The 17,404-nt window shown below is 39.0% G+C and overlaps 1 protein-coding gene across 1 annotated transcript in view; it reads left to right on the forward strand.

Annotated features, from left to right (window-relative positions):
• PRKAR2B (protein kinase cAMP-dependent type II regulatory subunit beta) overlaps positions 1-17,404 on the forward strand; it is a 114,591-nt gene that overhangs the window by 19,585 nt on the left and 77,602 nt on the right. The window contains exon 2 of the mRNA XM_007982525.3: positions 3,978-4,013. Coding sequence (XP_007980716.1) covers positions 3,978-4,013 — 36 coding nt within the window. The remainder of the gene's footprint in view (positions 1-3,977; positions 4,014-17,404) is intronic.

Raw genomic sequence — 17,404 nt, forward strand, 5'->3', positions numbered from 1 at the left:
TGTCTGTGTGTGTCTGTGTGTGTGTGTATTCACCGAATATCCACAGAATAAGAAAATTTAAAGGTAAAAACCAAAAATCCGAGAAAATTTAATTTGACTTGTCACATTTTAAAACACCTTCATCTGTTAATATTTTTTGGAAATTTTTATTGCTGTTTATTTTGTATATTTAAAAAGTGGTAATATTAGTTTACACTAAATAAGCGTCAGTCTCTTACATTTGAATAGGAATTTATAATTGACAGGTACCTCCAAAGATGTTTATGTTTTTTTTGTTTTTGAGACAGAGTCCTGCTCTGTTGCCCAGGCTGGAGTGCAGTAGTGCGATCTCCACTCACTGCAACTTCCGACTCCTGGGTTCAAGCAATTCTTTTGCGTCAGCCTCCTGAGCAGCTGGGATTACAGGTGCCCACCACTGTGCCCGGCTAATTTTTTAAAAAAAATTTTAGGATAGAGATGGAGTTTCTCCATGTTGGCCCGGCTGGTCTTGAACTCCTGACCTCAGGTGATCTGCCTACCTCGGCCTCCCTAAGTGCTGGGATTACTGGGATTACGTGGTGGCCCATGCCTGGCCAGGTTTTTTTCTTCAGAAAAACCCCCTGAAAGAAGGAGGACAGATCTTGCTTCCATATATCACAAGTTGAAAATGTAAGTCAAGGTTACATGGTTCATCTATGCCATCAGAAGGCAGTGTGGCCAGTATTAGAGCCCAAGGCTCCTGTCTGCCAGTTGGGTGGTCTGTCCATACCCCACGCCTCACCCCCTCCCTGCCAGTGATGTGGAAGGTCGGAATGTTGGCGGTGCCCATCCTCACCTTCCTGCTCACCTTCCCTGATTTAGGTTCCTGAGAGAGAAGACCAGGCATAGGTTGGCCGGATGCACATTTCTTTTTTTCCAGTAAAGCCTCCACCCTGATTCCCAGCCTTCTCTATTTTGGTAATTAGACTAAAAAACTTGGAAAAATGGTGAAGGTGACCATTAACTTGCTGAAAGTTTGTACAGGAAACATTTGTGTTTCATCCCTGCAAGTGGAAAGGAGGGCTATGGGTATGAGAGATTGGATTTTTGATGATTGTTCTCAAAACCCAGTGTTTACCTTAACTACTGCATACCACTTGCTTGGTGCACCCATTTTCTTAACTGTCCAATCCCATGCCTTATTAACTGTCGGGTAATGAAAATCATAGACGTGTCTACCCGCAATTTAGAAATTGACAGAATGTCTAGCCAAAATATCAAGGAGAAATAAAGTAAGATAATTTATAGCAAGTAAAATGTGTTTCAGTAGGTATGTGCTTCCACATGTACTCAAGAAGACAATGCAGTTAGATTGTCCCACCTAGATGTAGAGGCTCTATAAAAGCTGCAAACGGAGTCTGATGAAAAAGCATTGTACTAGCAATCCAAATACCATAAGGAGCACTGTAGTAGTCACATGGTTTTCTGAAATGGTGAACATCTATTAGTAAAATTCCAAACAAAGCAAGAAACAAAACACACAAAAAACCCAAATTTGATTTATGTTGTCATTGTATTGTAGAAAATTTGATGTATATTAAAGCTGCATAAATGAGTCATGTGTATATAAAGAGCTGTATTAGGATTTAGGCCCAGATGGTTATAAATGGACTTTTTTTTTTTTTTTTTGCCAATGTGAATGCCCAGTAGCATGTTTTAAAAGTCATGCAGGACAAAAGTTGTAGGATGCAGGACAGTTCTTTATTGTGCAGGATTGTTGTGGAGTTTGCCTGACAAAAGCCAAGGAAGGGTGTCCTCTGAATTACTGTGACAATCAAAATTGCCCCCACAAATTTAGAAAACATCTTCTAGATAGCGATGCCACCTTTATGGAAAACGTCTGCCTTAAACACTTCAGAAAGACACAGAAACCTAAGGACCCCAGGAAAACAAAGACTTCCCGACCTTTCAAACCAGGAGCCCATAGTCTTGTGGCTTCATCATCTAGAGAGGCTGGAGGGGGCGGGGTGGGGGGCAGAGAATGTCTACTGTATTTTTGCCCCAAGGCTGAGAGAAATTTTTAAACCTTTATCTTGCCTGTATCTGCTTGCACTCTCTGTTCTGCATTCCTGTGGTTGCATTTTTTTGCATTTTGTTTCCATTCACTGTCCTTGTAGCTTGCTGGGGAGGCACTCTTTAGACTAACTTTAATCGTTGCAAAAAAGGGGTTTGAAAACTGATGGGCCTTTGTGTATATGTGTAGTAAAATATACATAACACAATTTACCTGATGCAAGTTTTTAATGTAAGTAATTTGTGACTGTGCAAATATATGACTAAAGTATTGTGGTATATAAATAGGAAATATTGTATGTCTTTCAGTCACTTTGGAGGATGTAATTTTGTTATAAATGATAATATCTTGATAATTGGGTTTATGAATTTCACAAAGTTAATCTTTAATTGTAGTGAAGATCACAAAGGAAGATAATATTCACCTCTTACTGTATGATTTCAGGAATCTGTATTTTCACTTTCTGTTCTCTCTGAGGCAGCGTTTTGATGCAAGATACTCGTAAATTCAGATTCTCCAGCTCTGATACAGAGTGACTGTGTGATCTAAAACAAATTAATAAATTTCTCTGAGACTTACTGTAAAATGTAGTCATCAGTTGTATGAAGATGCTGATTTTTTTTTTTTTTTTTTTTTTTTTTTTTGCGACTGAGTTTCATTGTGTCAGCCAGCCTGGAGTGTAGTGGCGCGATCTCGGCTCACTGCAACCTCTGCCTCCCGGGTTCAAGTGATTCTCCTGCCCCAGCCTCCCAAGTAGCTGGGATTACAGGCACCTGACACCATGCCGGGCTAATTTTTGTAGTTTTTAGTAGAAATGGAGTTTCCCCATGTTGGCCAGGCTGGTCTCAAACTCCTGACCTCAGGTGATCTGCTCACCTCGACGTCCCAAAGTGTTGGGATTACAGACGTGAGCCACCGCACCTGGCCAAAGATGCTGATATTTGATAGCATGATTGTCAGGATTAATGCACTACACATCTGACATAGTTTTATTATAGTACTTGTTCCTGTGCATACATATTTTTCATGCAGTGCAATCATACTGCTGATAAAAATTTTGTCTTCTCCTTTTACTTGACCTAATGTTTCCATAGTGTAAACAAATTTCATAATTACTCTTCTAAAAGTATTGAAGTAGACTTATGACATTCTGTTACCAAAATATACTGCATAGTACATTATGTCCTTCCTTTATATAAAATGAACCAGAAATGTACCTGCTTCTCTTGAGAAAGAAAGGTTTTTAAAAACCTCGGTTCTTGAGATAACTATGTCATCAAAACCAAGAAGAAACAGAGCTGAGTTGAGTCGGAGGAGTGGGCAGATGGTAGGCTTGCCAGCTGAGTGGTGCTGAGATTGCAGCCTTCAGTGGACAGATTTGCGTGTTATGGACATTTGGATTGCACAAAAATCGTCAGAACTATGAATCTGAGACTTTCAAGGATATACTATCCTTCAGCTAAAGATGATTTCAACATACATGAGCAATTTCAGTTGTGTTTTCTAATTTTATCATTTAAAAAATGATGCTGCTGAATAGATTTATTCATACATTGCTCTTTCCTTCACTAGTAGTAGTACTTTAGGTTAAATCTCTAGTAGATTTACCCTATTAAGTGACACAAATCTTTTATAGTACTTGATGTAATTGCCAAATTGTTTTTTAAAGGTATTGTATCTCTTTATATGGTCCCCACGTAAGTAATTTTAGCTGTCTATAACTAGGGATTTTTCTTTTAAAGTGCTAATTTAATAGGTTGAATATTGGTTTCAATTTATATTTATTTGATTATTAATGAATTTCAATATTTTTGTATATTTATGGTGTTTCCTCTTATTTATTCATCTTTTTTTTAGTTAAATTATAAGATCATTTACCAATTTAAGCCTTTTCAGGGAAAATTAGACTTTTAATCTAATCATATTATTCTGCTTTTTCTTTTAGCTCCGGTAATAAACCGATTCACAAGGCGTGCCTCAGGTAAGTCTGATTATATTATAGATTTTGTTTACTAATAGTGACATTTTAAAAAGATAATATTGGACAAGAAGTTACAAAGAATAATTGCTGTATAGTAAACCTTTATTTGTCAGTTATTTTCCCCAGAAAACACAACTATCTGGTATAATCACTATCTAGGAAGCAATTGAAAATGCCCTCTGAGTGGCTACACTGAAAGTCACACTGTGTACTAAACTGGTGGGCCTTTTTAAATGGAGACTGTCAGCCTAGGGTGTTATTCTTGCTCTTGATAGAATTACTACCTGCATAATTGTGTGATTTACCAGCCATAATCTAGAAGCAGTGATTTAGCAGATGAGTAAAGGACACCTTAGAAACAGTGATGAGTGTTTGTTTTTTTGTTTGTTGGTTTGTTTTTATAAGAGGGTTTTTAATAAGGGACAGGAGAACTCTTAAAATGCAGATATAAGAACGTGTCATTATGGGGCCATTTAGAATAGGAGCAAATTGCTTCATGTTTGTTTGTGCCCCTGAGGCTATTTCTGGTTTAAATATACCACAGTACCCTAATGTAGTCAACTTGATAGGCCTTAGCCATTAACAAGGGCTTACATTAGGTTCAGTATACTGTGTACTATTTAAACTGCTGGGGAGGTATGAGACAGAATTAAGACCACTTCTATCCAAAATGGTTTAAGTAAAATGAGTTTGGGCATTGAGATAAACTGTTATTTAGAAAAATCACCATATGGAATATCTTCTCTGAATAAGAGGACAGATGAAGTGAGGGTAATATTTGATTTGAAAAAATTACTCTTTAAGTATACCTGGAAATTTTTTGTTAAACCTAAGATAAACATTTCACACAGATCATCTTTGGAGTTTATATAATATGAATGAGTCATTTATTTCACAATATTACCTTATTTATACCTGTGCTATAATATTAAAGACATTTTAATGTTGAATTTTATTTTTGATTTGTCGGCAGTTACTGGTATAATTTACTCTTGTTATATAGTGAACAGGTCTATAAGGATAATGTGCTACATTGGAATAACATCTGCTTTATCATTCTGATTTTTTTGTCATCTCAAGGCATATTTATTTTAAATGTTGAAAACAACTTTAGATTGTAATGCCTTTTGTGGAATGAGAGGTTATGTTTATGTCAGAAAGGCATCAAATTTTATCCCAAAGAAGAACTATCAAGTATGATCATATTCTAGTGTAGTTGTTCTTTATGAGCAGTGGTGGGAACAAGGGAGGAAGAAGAGAGAATCAGTATTCTGATGCCTTGTCTTCATGAGGTGAAATTCTTTCAATAGAAACACAGCTAAGAATCATAGACTAAATAATCACCCTTTCTACCTCAAAATAAATGTCTCAAACCTTATGACATGTGACATTTATTTCTGGGCATGTTCCATTAGTATTTGTTGTACAATATATGGATCATTGGCCAGGCGCTGCGACTCACGCCTGTAATCCCAGCACTTTGGGAGGCTGAGGAGGGCGGATCACGAGGTCAGGAGATTGAGACCATCTTGGCTAACATGGTGAAACCCCATGTCTACTAAAAATGCAAAACCAAGATTAGCTGGGAGTAGTGGCGGGCTCCTGTAGTCCCAGCTACTCAGGAGGCTGAGGCAGGAGAATGGCGTGAACCTGGGAGGCAGAGCTTGCAGTGAGCCAAGATCGTGCCGCTGCACCCCTGCCTGGGCGACAGGGCGAGACTCCATCTCAAAAAGAATTTAATTGATAGATCAGGGGCTCCAGGGTATAGGTTAGTTTTGAAATGCCGTTATTTTATACCCCACCCCCATGTGTGTCCGTGCGTTTTAGCAAGATTTTGGCCGGGCGCGGTGGCTCAAGCCTGTAATCCCAGCACTTTGGGAGGCCAAGACGGGTGGATCACGAGGTCAGGAGATCGAGACCATCCTGGCTAACACGGTGAAACCCCGTCTCTACTAAGAAATACAAAAAAAACTAGCCGGGCGAGGTGGCGGGCGCCTGTAGTCCCAGCTACTCGGGAGGCTGAGGCCGGAGAATGGCGTGAACCCAGGAGGCGGAGCTTGCAGTGACCAGAGATCCGGCCACTGCACTCCAGCCTGGGCTACAGAGCGAGACTCCGTCTCAAAAAAAAAAAAAAAAAAAAAAAAAGACTTGGCCAGAAATGTAGAGATGATGTAATGCCACAAACAAATACACATTAAAATCAAATGTTGCATTTATTCCCAGAATGACAGGTAACAAGAAATGTCAGTGAAAACAACAGGAAACAATTTGGTATAAATAAGATGATACCAAGTTCCGGAGTCACGCTATATATAGCAGTAAGCCTTAAAAGGAGTAAAATTGTTATCCCAATAATATAATATGCTGGAAACCATTAGGAGAATGAATCTTGACATTAATTATTAGAAAAGAGAGCTAACTTATAGAGTACCAGTGATGGATCAGGCACTTTACTCAGCGTTTTATATACAGTTTTAGTCTTTCAGGCAAGGAAAATAAAATTATTTAATACTTTGGATTAAAAAAGCAATGGTATGAGAAAAAAGGGAAGAGGATTTATTTAATCATCTACTTGTCTGTATTTTATTTGAGACTTTATTTCTTATAAAAGTTTGTCTAAAACTTTTTTGGCAAAGAATATAGAAACAGTCTTAAGGCATCCTGAGGAGGAAATGCTACAGTTTTTTTGTTAATTTAATTTAGTGGCTAATGTGAGGTTTAGTAGTAGAGATGCACTTTTTTAAAAGTAACATTTCCTGAAAATGAAAAAGAAATGAGTATCTTCTCAAAATGCAGTCAATAGTATTTGATAATTCAAAAGATTTCTTATGATACCTTTTCTGACTGAGTTTTATTTCAGAGATACTTTTTCTTTTCATAACCCATAGAACTTTAATGTAAGAATGGTAATTTAGGGGAAGAAAGTAAGTCAGGTAAAATCAACCAGACGTCTGTACGACATAGAGTTTGTTTCTTGTTCATCTATTTTTAAATTAAAGTTACAACAGTAAATGCTATATATATATTACAACAAAAATACCAAATGTGTAGTGCTAGGTGTTCAGTCATTATTGATTCAAAAGAAAAAATTACTATGAGTTATAATTAATAACTCATTAACTGACTTTCCTAAATCTGAGTTTTTGGCTTTTGATATTCATACTGCATTTATCAAACATAAATATTTCAAACCTGAATAATTTAAACGAAACATTTCCCCTTTGTATACCTTTTTCTTTTGTTGTGAAGATGAGAGGAATGTTTATGCTTAACAGATACATTCTTTAGGATTATTGTTACACTTTTAAGAACACTATTTGTGCTATAGTCTCTTGTCTTCTTCATGTGTTCAGTGCTGGCCCACAAACCTGTCAGTTTTTATTATTGTAAGTGGAAGGAATCAGTTTCACTCAGTATTTTCAAACAGAATTCCTAGTATCTTAAGAGTTTGTAGAGGCCTCAGGGTTGTATAAGCCAGCATCTTACTTGGTACAGGAGTGCAAGGCACGTAAAGAGCATGACTAATGGAGAGAAGCATAGATGGGCACCAGAAGAATAGGACCCAACTTTACTGATTAGATTGGATAAGTTCCACAGAACATGATGAAAAACTGTCAGATTTCTTCTGAATTCCAGATATATCTCTGATATAATCCTGACAGCACCCCATAACCTTATTTTTAAACAGTACCTCGTAGTCCCATTTTTAAACAAAAGAAAAAGAAATACTGCTTTTGGTCTCTTAAAATGCTCTTCAGCTCTTAATATCCCTTCTTATCAGTACATCCTTAATACAGAGAGGCCTGTTGTGGTGGCTCACACCTGTAATCCCAGAACTTTGGGAGGCCATGGTGGGTGGATCACTAGAGGTCAGGAGTTCGAGACCAGCCTGGCCAACTTAGTGAAACCCCTTCTTTACCAAAAAATACAAAAATTAGTCGGGCGTGGTGGTGTTTGCCTATAGTCCCAGTTACTTGGGAGGCTAAGGCAGGAGATTCACTTGAAGCCTGGAGGTGGAGGTTACACTGAGCTGAGATTGTGCCACTCACTTCAACCTGGGCGACAGAGTGAGACTGTCTCAAAAAATAAAATAAAATAACAGAGAAATCATTATCCATAATCCATTTTATTTTATTTGTTTTTGAGATGGAGTCTTGCTTTGTTGCCCAGGCTGGAGTGCAGTGGCATGATCTTGGTTCACTGCAACCTCCGCCCTCCCAAGTTCAAGTGATTCTCTCAAGTAGCTGGGACTACAGGCGTACGCCACCATGCCTGGCTAATTTTTGTATTTTTAATAGGGACGAGGTTTTACTGTGTTGGCCATGCTGGTCTTGAACTCCTGACCTCGGGTGATCCACCTGCCTTGGCCTCCCAAAGTGCCGGGATTGTAGGTGTGAGCCACTGCACCTGGCCACATAATCCATTTTACAATATGGGCTTTTTGTTTTTTGGAAGATGATTATTTTTGGTGGAAAATTGAAATAATATATCATTTGTTGTTGTGAGTATTAAAAATTACTGGCGGTGGCTGGGCACTGTGGTTCACACCTGTAATTTTGCCACTTTGGGAGTCTGAGGCAGGTGGATCACCTGAGATTGGGAGTTCCACACCAGCCTGGCCAACATGGTAAAACCCTGTCTCTACTAAAAATACAAAAATTAGCTGGGCTTGGTGGAGGGCGCCTGTAATCCAGCTACTTGCCAAGAATTGCGGTGCGAGATTCGCTTGAACCTGGGAGACAGAGGTTGCAGTGAGCTGAGATTGCGCCACTGTACTCCAGCCTGGGTGACAAAGGGGGAGACTCCGTTTAAAGTAAATAAACAAATAAAAATTTGGTGGTGGTGGTAGAAGTAGTAACTCAGTAAATATTTTAAGAGTAAAGCTTTAATCAAGAAATAATCCTGTTGCTTCACTGATCACCTAATATATGGGAAAGATCCTAGGGTTTGAAGTTGTACTGACTAGAGTTTTCCCATTTTCTCTGTGAATTTGCATGTAAGTTGTTTAAGTTGTTTACTTCTTTGAGTTTAATTTTATTTATTTTCGTTTCTTTCAGCTTGGGGATCTTAACAGCTATATTCAAGCTTGTGAGGGTTTAATTGGATGATTTTTATTATTTTTTAATTTTTAATTTTTTTTTTTTTGAAATGGAGTCTCACTCTGTCGCCAGGCTGGAGTGCAATGGCATGATCTTGGTCCACTGTAACCTCTGCCTCCTGGGTTCAAGCGATTCTTCTGCCTCAGTCTCCTGAGTAGCTGGGACTACAGGTGAACACCACCACTCCTGGCTAATGTTTTGTATTTTAGTACAGACAGGGTTTCACCACGTTGGCCAGAATGATCTCAGCCTCCTGACCTTGTGATCCACCCACCTTGGCCTCCCAAAGTGCTGGGATTACAGGCGTGAGCCACCATACCTGGCAATTTTTTTTTTTTTTTTTTTAGACAGGATTTCACTCTGTCACCCAGGCTGTAGTGCAGTGGCATGATCTTGGCTCACTGCAGCCTCCACCTCCCAGGCTGAAGTGATCCTCCCACCTGAGCCTCCCTAGTAACTGGGAGAACAGGTGCGTGCCACTATGCCTAGCTAATTTTTGTATGTTTTATAGAGACAGGTTTTCGCCATGTTGCCCAGGCTGGTCTTGAACTCTTGAGCTCAAGTGATCCACCTGCCTCAGCCTCCCAAAGTGCTGTGACTATAGGTGTTGGATGATTTTAATAAAGCCCCCAACAGAGTGTCTAGGCTTTTCAAAAGGTTAGCTGTCAGCCCTCTTCTTATGAACATGGTTTAAAACAAAGCAATAAACCCCTCAGCTTTTTGCCTTAGCCTGTCAGAATAAAGCCTTAGAGAGTCATAACACTGTTTAATAGTAATCCTTTAATATGGGCATCTTTTTTATTATTTACACTTTATAGGTTTTTAAAAAAATTGTAATGGTTTTCCTCTGTGGTTTTGTCTCTGAACTGGGAAGGGGCTAGAAATGTCCAATTAATCTTGAGACAATGCCTTGCATCATGAGGTTGGAACTCTGAATTTTTTTTTAATCCTAAGATACTGTTTTGAAAAAGTTACCCTTCTAGAACAGTTTAAAGAATTCAGTGAGCACCTTTATCTAGGCTCTCCAGTTGCTGATATTTTGCCTCATTTGCAGGCTGTCTCCCCTCCATCTTTACACGGGCACACAGTCTTTTATTTTTTATTGGAGCTTTTAGGAATCCTAAATACTTCAGCCTGCATCTCCTAAGAAAAAGGACATTCTTCTAGTTAATATAACACTGAAGAAATTTAACCTTGGATACAATACTATTATCTCATACAGAGTTTAGAGTCAGATTTTCTCTGTTGTCCTATCATGTTTTTTTTTCTCTCTCTCTTTTAAATTCTAGCTAATTCAAGGATTTTTTTTATTACATTTAATTGTCATGACTCAGTTTTTCTTGCCTTTCATAAATTGACTCCCTGAAGTTTTTGAAATTTGCTTTTTCAGAGTTTTGAAGGTTATTCCTAACCATAAGACAGTACCCTATACCGCCTGTTATGCATTCATAGATGGCAGTAGCACAGCTGTTGTTTGGTCTGTATGCCCCACCGACATCCATGAAATCTTTGCATTGACCTTTACTATGCTTTCAAGGACTACTGTTGAGCATTACTTGTTCTAATAAGTAATTATTTCTTATAATAGAAAGATTTTCTTTTCTTATATAATTAACCACTGTTTAATGTTTTGCCATAGTATGAACATTGAATTTTATAGTATGTTTTCAACAGAGCTAAAATTTTATAGTTTTTTCTAAACTATGATGTAGAATAATTCACAGGTGAAATTAATATTTAAATTTCAGTCTCGCCTACTGTATAAAATGTGATATTACAAATCTCAGTGAAATCACCCTGAACAGAAATGATTAGTTCCCAATAAATTAGTGAAATAGCAGAAGTTCAGATCTTGTCTTGAATCTGATTCAAGGAACATATGCTTCCTTGATTCATGGAACATATGCTTCCTTTTGTTTTGTTTGGGAAATATCTCGTAGCCTTGGTGTTCATTGTTTCTACTTTAAGGTTATTTGACGATAACAGCTTTTAACCCCCAAATTTTTTTTTTCCAGAGGTCGTTTCTATATTGTCAAACCAGTTTTCTGGTATAATTATAGTTACATTCATATTTTGTTTTTTGAAATTAGTTTCCTTTTTAGTAAGCCTGGTAATCACCAATACTTGGGAATGCATATTGGGAGAATACTACTTTAATTAATGTACTAGTTTATTCAGCAGACATTTACCGAGTCCCTCTTGTGTGTCAGGGACAGTGCTGGGGATGCCACGAAGAATAAGATACAGTCCTTACAAAGTGCACAGTCTAGCAGGGAAGCTGATGATGACTCATAGTGTAGTAAATGCCGTAATATCCTCAAAGTGAAAAGGAGAAAACATACAGTTCTTCCAGGTCCTGCCTCACAGAAAGGGTACTGTTTGTGCTATCTTTAAGATTTATAACGTTTTACCAGGACTATAAGGAGAGAGAATATTCTAGGTATTTCTATTCAGTATTAATGTAAAAAGTCCATTTTCACCGTATGTTGCTGTGCAGCTTGCCTCTGCCATCATGCACCTATGGTATGGAGTGAACATACCATATGTGCATGCCCATTGGCTATGGACAGCAGGGACTTAAGGCCTTTCATCCTTTAATATACCATTGCTTCAAATTGTTAATGTCTGCCTTGCCAGGAGAGGCTGTACAGGCTCTGGAATCAGACCAGGGTTAGAATACTAGCTCTGCTACTCACCTATCTACGTATTAAAAGTGTGTGTGTGTGTGTGTGTGTGTGTGTGTGTGTGTATCCTTAGTAACCTTTCTAAGGCTTAGTTTCTCTGGGTATGAAATGGGGATAATACCTAACTCACAAGATGATTGTTGTAATGAAACAGTAGATAACCCATGAAAAACAGATTCTTGAGGCTGGGCTCAGGGGCTCACGCTGGTAATCCCAGCACTTTGGGAGGCCGAGGTGGGTGGATCATCTGAGGTCAGGAGTTCAAGACCAGCCTGGCCAACATGACAAACCCTTGTCTCTGTTAAAAATATAAAAATTAGCTGGGCATGGTGGCACTTGCCTGTAGTCTGAGCTACTTGAGAGGCTGAGGTGGAGGAATCGCTTGAACCAGGGAGGCAAAGGTTGCGGTGAGCCAAGATTGCACCACTGTACTCTCCAAGCCTGGGCGACACAGTGATACTCCATGTAAAAAAAAAAAAAAAAAAAAAGGAAATGGCTTTAGGACTGCAGAGTTTGACCTGAAGAGTTAGTCAGAAGGATGACATCCAAGGTGAGGCTGAAATCAAGGGTCAGAAAGACAATTTGACTGAGGCAACAGGATGAAACAATAGGTGTCAGCCCTGGGCAAGGGAGGTGGGAAGACAGGGTGGAGGGTGGGACTGGGACCTAAGGAGGTTCTCTGAGATGCCAGGGCACAGACCTGGGGGCTTTTGTCCAGGCTTGTTCCTTGGGTGGGATGGAAGCCATTTAGGGAGCCTCCAAGTCACTTCATGCATCTGTTATCTCTCAGTGCCCACACTAGTATTATAATAAAATGGGGTCTCCCTTGTGATTCATTATGAATAATCCAAGTAAACAGTGCAAGTGCTGTTCCTGGCTCATCTCTAGCCTCTTGCCCCTCCTGCTCCACACTCTAGCAGTGCTTGTTTGCTGATACTTGTTAAGCAATCTTGGGAATTGGAGCCCAGTGGAATCTGTGGCAGTGTTGAGTCTCAGGTTCTTTTTTGTTAAGCCCTGGAATGCTGATAAGCTACCTCAAGGCTAATGAGAAATTAGATTATCTCTTGAACTTAATTGCATTTTCCCAGAGTTCTCTTAGAGCCCTCCAGGGAAAGGAGAAAGGAAGATAGTGAAAGCAGCCATTCAGGTGGGGGCATGGTGGGAAGGGAGGATCCTTCTGCACCTGTAGTGTCCTTAGACTCTTCACACTGGTGGTTTTGCCAGTAGATGTGGAAGGGCTTGGAAGATAACACATGGGAATTGTGTAACCCACCAAACCCTGTGTGCCTTAATTACAGGAACATTGCCACTGCTGGGGAAAGGGGGTCAGGGAGTTAGATCTGCAAAATAGATATGAGTAGCTAGAATAGACATTTAGACATAGTGCAACCATTCTTTAATTACAAGCAGAGTTTAGGTCACTACTTCACCAACTCTTTGTGAAGGACCAGTTTTTCGTTTTTGTTTTCCCAATGCACTACAGACCAGTACTTTTGAGAAATATAAAACTGCCGCAGCAATATCAAATTGCTATAATTGTATCTAAACACTCTTTTACTCTCTGTACTTACCTTGTTGCAGATTGCCATGGCTTAGGTGATACAACCATGGTGTGCACTATGTGAGATATGAAAGTTCTCACAAAAAGCTTTTGTAAAGGAAGATTGCACATTTATCTAAAAGAAGTGATTATTTTTTTAAAAAAACTAACACACTTACCTTATTTTGCTAACTTGGCATTTTGTCAGGACAGCCTGCATGAATGAATGGTGCCCTTGGAGTTGTTGAATGGTGGTGTGTGGCAACCGTGCTCCAGGCCCATGGTGTGCCTGCGTTCTCCCCCAGTATATGCCTGCTCATATTTGGAGCATACCATGGGCTCTCTTGTCTAGCCTTGCTGTAGCTCACCACATTCCCTGCCATCCCCTCCCTCCCTCCCTTCCTTCCTTCCTATACCGTTGCTATTACACATCGTTTGATGTTGTAGTTGCTTGTTCACATGTCTTTTTCCCTATGCTAAACAGTGAGGTTCACAATTAATGGACTGAGAAACAAGGGCACTCTGGATGAGGTCACAGAAAAAATAGAATGCGAAGTAAGGAAATGAGAATGCAAGGAGGATGGGAAGATTTCGCCAGGCATGTGTGTAGAGCGGTGTGAGATTCCTGAGGTAGCGTGTGCTGGGGTAAGGACCAGTGTGAATATAGTTACAGGGTGAGGCTGCTAAATGGCAGGTTGAATGACATTTTATTTGATTTAAGGAAGCCAAGGTAAGTTGAGGATGGGCTCTCAAATGGGTTGTCAACTTGGACATTGACTGTCTGTGATGATGGTGGCACGTTGGAATGAAATGAAAACTGTGAGCCAGGTACCAGGCAGGAAGTGGCATCTGTTTGTCGTGGCTCTCCGAGGAGCACAGAAGTTTCAGTGGGAGCACTATGGAGTGGTCCATATGTCAGTGTGGGGAGCCACAGCGTGCCCTCGCTATCTTTCAGATCCCACTGTGTGCGGGGAGTGGTGCCCTCTAAGAGAAGGAGTGTTCTTGGAAAAGAACCAAGTTTCAACCAAGGCATAGAAAAGTCAGTAATATTTTATAAAAGAATGTGAGGGTGTGGGGAATGTGTTGGCAAGAAGGAGGGTAGTAGTGGACAGAAGGAAGCCACAGGGCAGCATTTCATTTGAGGAAATATTTACGAGCAATTACCATTGCCAGGGATTACACCAGGCACAGCAGTGTACACGCTGTGCCCTTGAAGTACTTGCAGTCTAGGGAAGCTTAAGGCGTGGGGAGATGAAATTGGGGAAAAGATGGTGGTCCAGAGGGTCTTACTTCTTGTGGATGACCAAGGGTGACAGAGAAAAGAGGACATAGTTGGATTGATAGTTTTTAGGTTATAATTTATTCACTGTAAATATTTGTTTAAGTAAACTTTCCTTAAGGCTAACTCTGACAGCTTCCCAGTGAGAGCACTGTAACCTTCTGATATTTACCTTAGGTACAGAAGGCAATATGATGTAGAAGTAAAGAGGCTGGATTTGGAGCTGTTTTTAAATTTAACAGTCAAATATTCATTGAGGGCGTACAATATGTTGGGCACTGGCCTGGGCCCAGGGCAGGCAGATATAGTTTAGGATCTTAGGTCCATCATTTATTAGCTGTGTGACCTTGGGCAACTTACCTAAATGACCTTCTGTAAAACCAGGTTGTGGTTATTCTGGAAGAGAATACACACAAAGCTTTTAGCGTAGTGTCTGACACATTTGAGTGCTAAATAAACTTTTATTTATTATTAGACTGGATTTTTCAAATTTTAACTTGATAAAAACACCATAATTTTAGTGTGTCTTCTTTCCTCCTGTAACTTATTACACCTAATGTTAATTGGCCAAAGTGCATAATTTTGTGTATATCTTACAACTAACTCCCCTACCCCGAATTTGGATTAACTTAACCTTGTATTGTTATTTGTGGGGGAGAGCAAAGATTTCTCTGAAATGTAACTTCCTTTAGCTTTTTAGATGAAAACAGAAAAGCAACTTCAGTCTCTCATCATAAACTGTATTTGTAGACTATAGTTTTGAAAACAAATTGATCCACCTTTAAAAAATCTAAACTGGTATTTTAAACAGGTGTGTGCAAATGCAGTCTCCCCACCCCCACCTCATCAGCATCTTGAACCAGCTACTTCTTCGGAGCTGACTACTAGAGAATGTTACGATCATTGGGTTGTAAGTCTTATCTCTGAGAGCCCAGCAATATGTTTTATACTAGCTAATCATTTGATAATGTTTTATAATATTTTAAAATTTAATATTGTAACTAAAAACCAAAATATATATTCCGGTCTTATCTTCCCTTTACCGATAAGAATCAGGGTGTTCCCCTTCCCTGCCCCTCCCTGAATTAGTTTTTCTATTTTATCATGAGTTACTAAAACCAGAGAACACTGATTTTAAGGTTGTTTTACAGAAACAGAACCATAAAATTGACAAAAAATTAAAATATACATTAGTGGTACAGTATATTGTTTTCAGAATAGTGGAAAGAAAGGGACTTTCATTTGAAAGACTGAACAGCTTAAATGATAGTGTTGTTAGACGTGTTTCAAGGAATTACAAAATGTTATCTTTACTGACCATCAAAAAGGGTAGAGCTGACCTTCTCCTTAGATATTTTAAAACAGAATTCCAAGTTATAGCTCCCCTTTAAAAACAGGTATAGATACTTTAATATGTGCATTGCCTAACAGAGTACATAGGCTGCAAACACAGCAAATATTCATGGCTTTTATGTTGTGAGGGCAATTTTTGAACAACAACTTACCAGATGGGCTGAGTTTTAGCAGGTTGCTGAGTGGTAATCTGCAGTAGAAATGGAAAACTTAAGTTTGCCATAACTACTCTTGTGGCTTTCTAAAAATAAACTGCTGCATTCAAGTTACCTATTTGGCATTTTCACTTTATTTAGATTTTGTGGATCTGACAGTTTTCTTTTTATAAAGTTGATACGTTACTGGAACGCCTACAATTTACCTCTGAATTCTGTACCATGAAAATAATGTACTTTATTTTCATGTTACTTTAAAAATGATATTGCTTCTTACTTGCTTATATTTATCATTCTCCCCATTTGTGTCCTCAGAAACATTTGTTTCAATTGCTTTGCTTTTCTTAAGTACATTTATATGAAGAGAGCTATTTAATGTATTTTAAATATGCTTCTTAGAATTGAAAGCTTTTCTTAGAATACTGAAGACATTTGTAATTCAGAATTATATTTTATTGACTAAAAAATAAGCATTCATGTTATATTACATAGACGATTAATTAGAAGTTAAGTGATATTAAAATTTTCCTTTAGTTAAATTATTATTATTATTTTTTTAAGATGGAGTCTTGCTCTGTTGCCCAGGCTGGAGTGCAGCAGTGCAGTTGGCTCACTGCAACCTTCGCCTCCCAGGCTGGAGCGATCCTCCCTCTGCAGCCTCTTGAGTAGTTGGGACCACAGATGCATGCCACCAAGCTCAGCTAGTATTTTTTTGTATTTTGGTAGAGACGGAGTTTGACCATGTTGTCGAGGTTGGTCTTGAACTCCTGAGCTCAAAGAATCTGCCCGCCTTGGTCTCCCAAAGTGTTGGGATTATAGCTGTGAGCCACTGTGCCTGGCCTAATGATTCTTTTAGAAGGGATCTTGGTGTTAGACTTTATAGTTGGTGAGACTGAAGTGTCTTAGATGGAGGTTGTACCTGCAGGAGAGTCGCGATGCGTGTCATCTATGACAGTGATTCTGAGGCAGAGGTCATTATAAGTTTTGAAGGTAACCTGCACGATTGACTGTGTGCCAAGTGCAGTTTCTCAACTTTGCTTTCCCCGAGATGACCTATGAGAATCACTAGTGCAATATTTGAAGGGAGTTTTCTTCTTATCTCCATTTTACAGGTGTGGAAACTGAGGCCCAAATAGTTTACTTTTTATTTTTATTATTATTAATTTATTCCTTAATACTGAGTCAAACCTATTTTTTGTTGTTGTTGTTGTTGTTTTGAGATGGAATCTCACTCTGTCACCCAGGCTGGAGTGCAGTGGTGTGATCTTGGCTCACTGCAAC

The sequence above is a fragment of the Chlorocebus sabaeus genome, chromosome 21 (assembly GCF_047675955.1).
Source record: "Chlorocebus sabaeus isolate Y175 chromosome 21, mChlSab1.0.hap1, whole genome shotgun sequence".
NCBI lineage: Eukaryota > Metazoa > Chordata > Mammalia > Primates > Cercopithecidae > Chlorocebus > Chlorocebus sabaeus.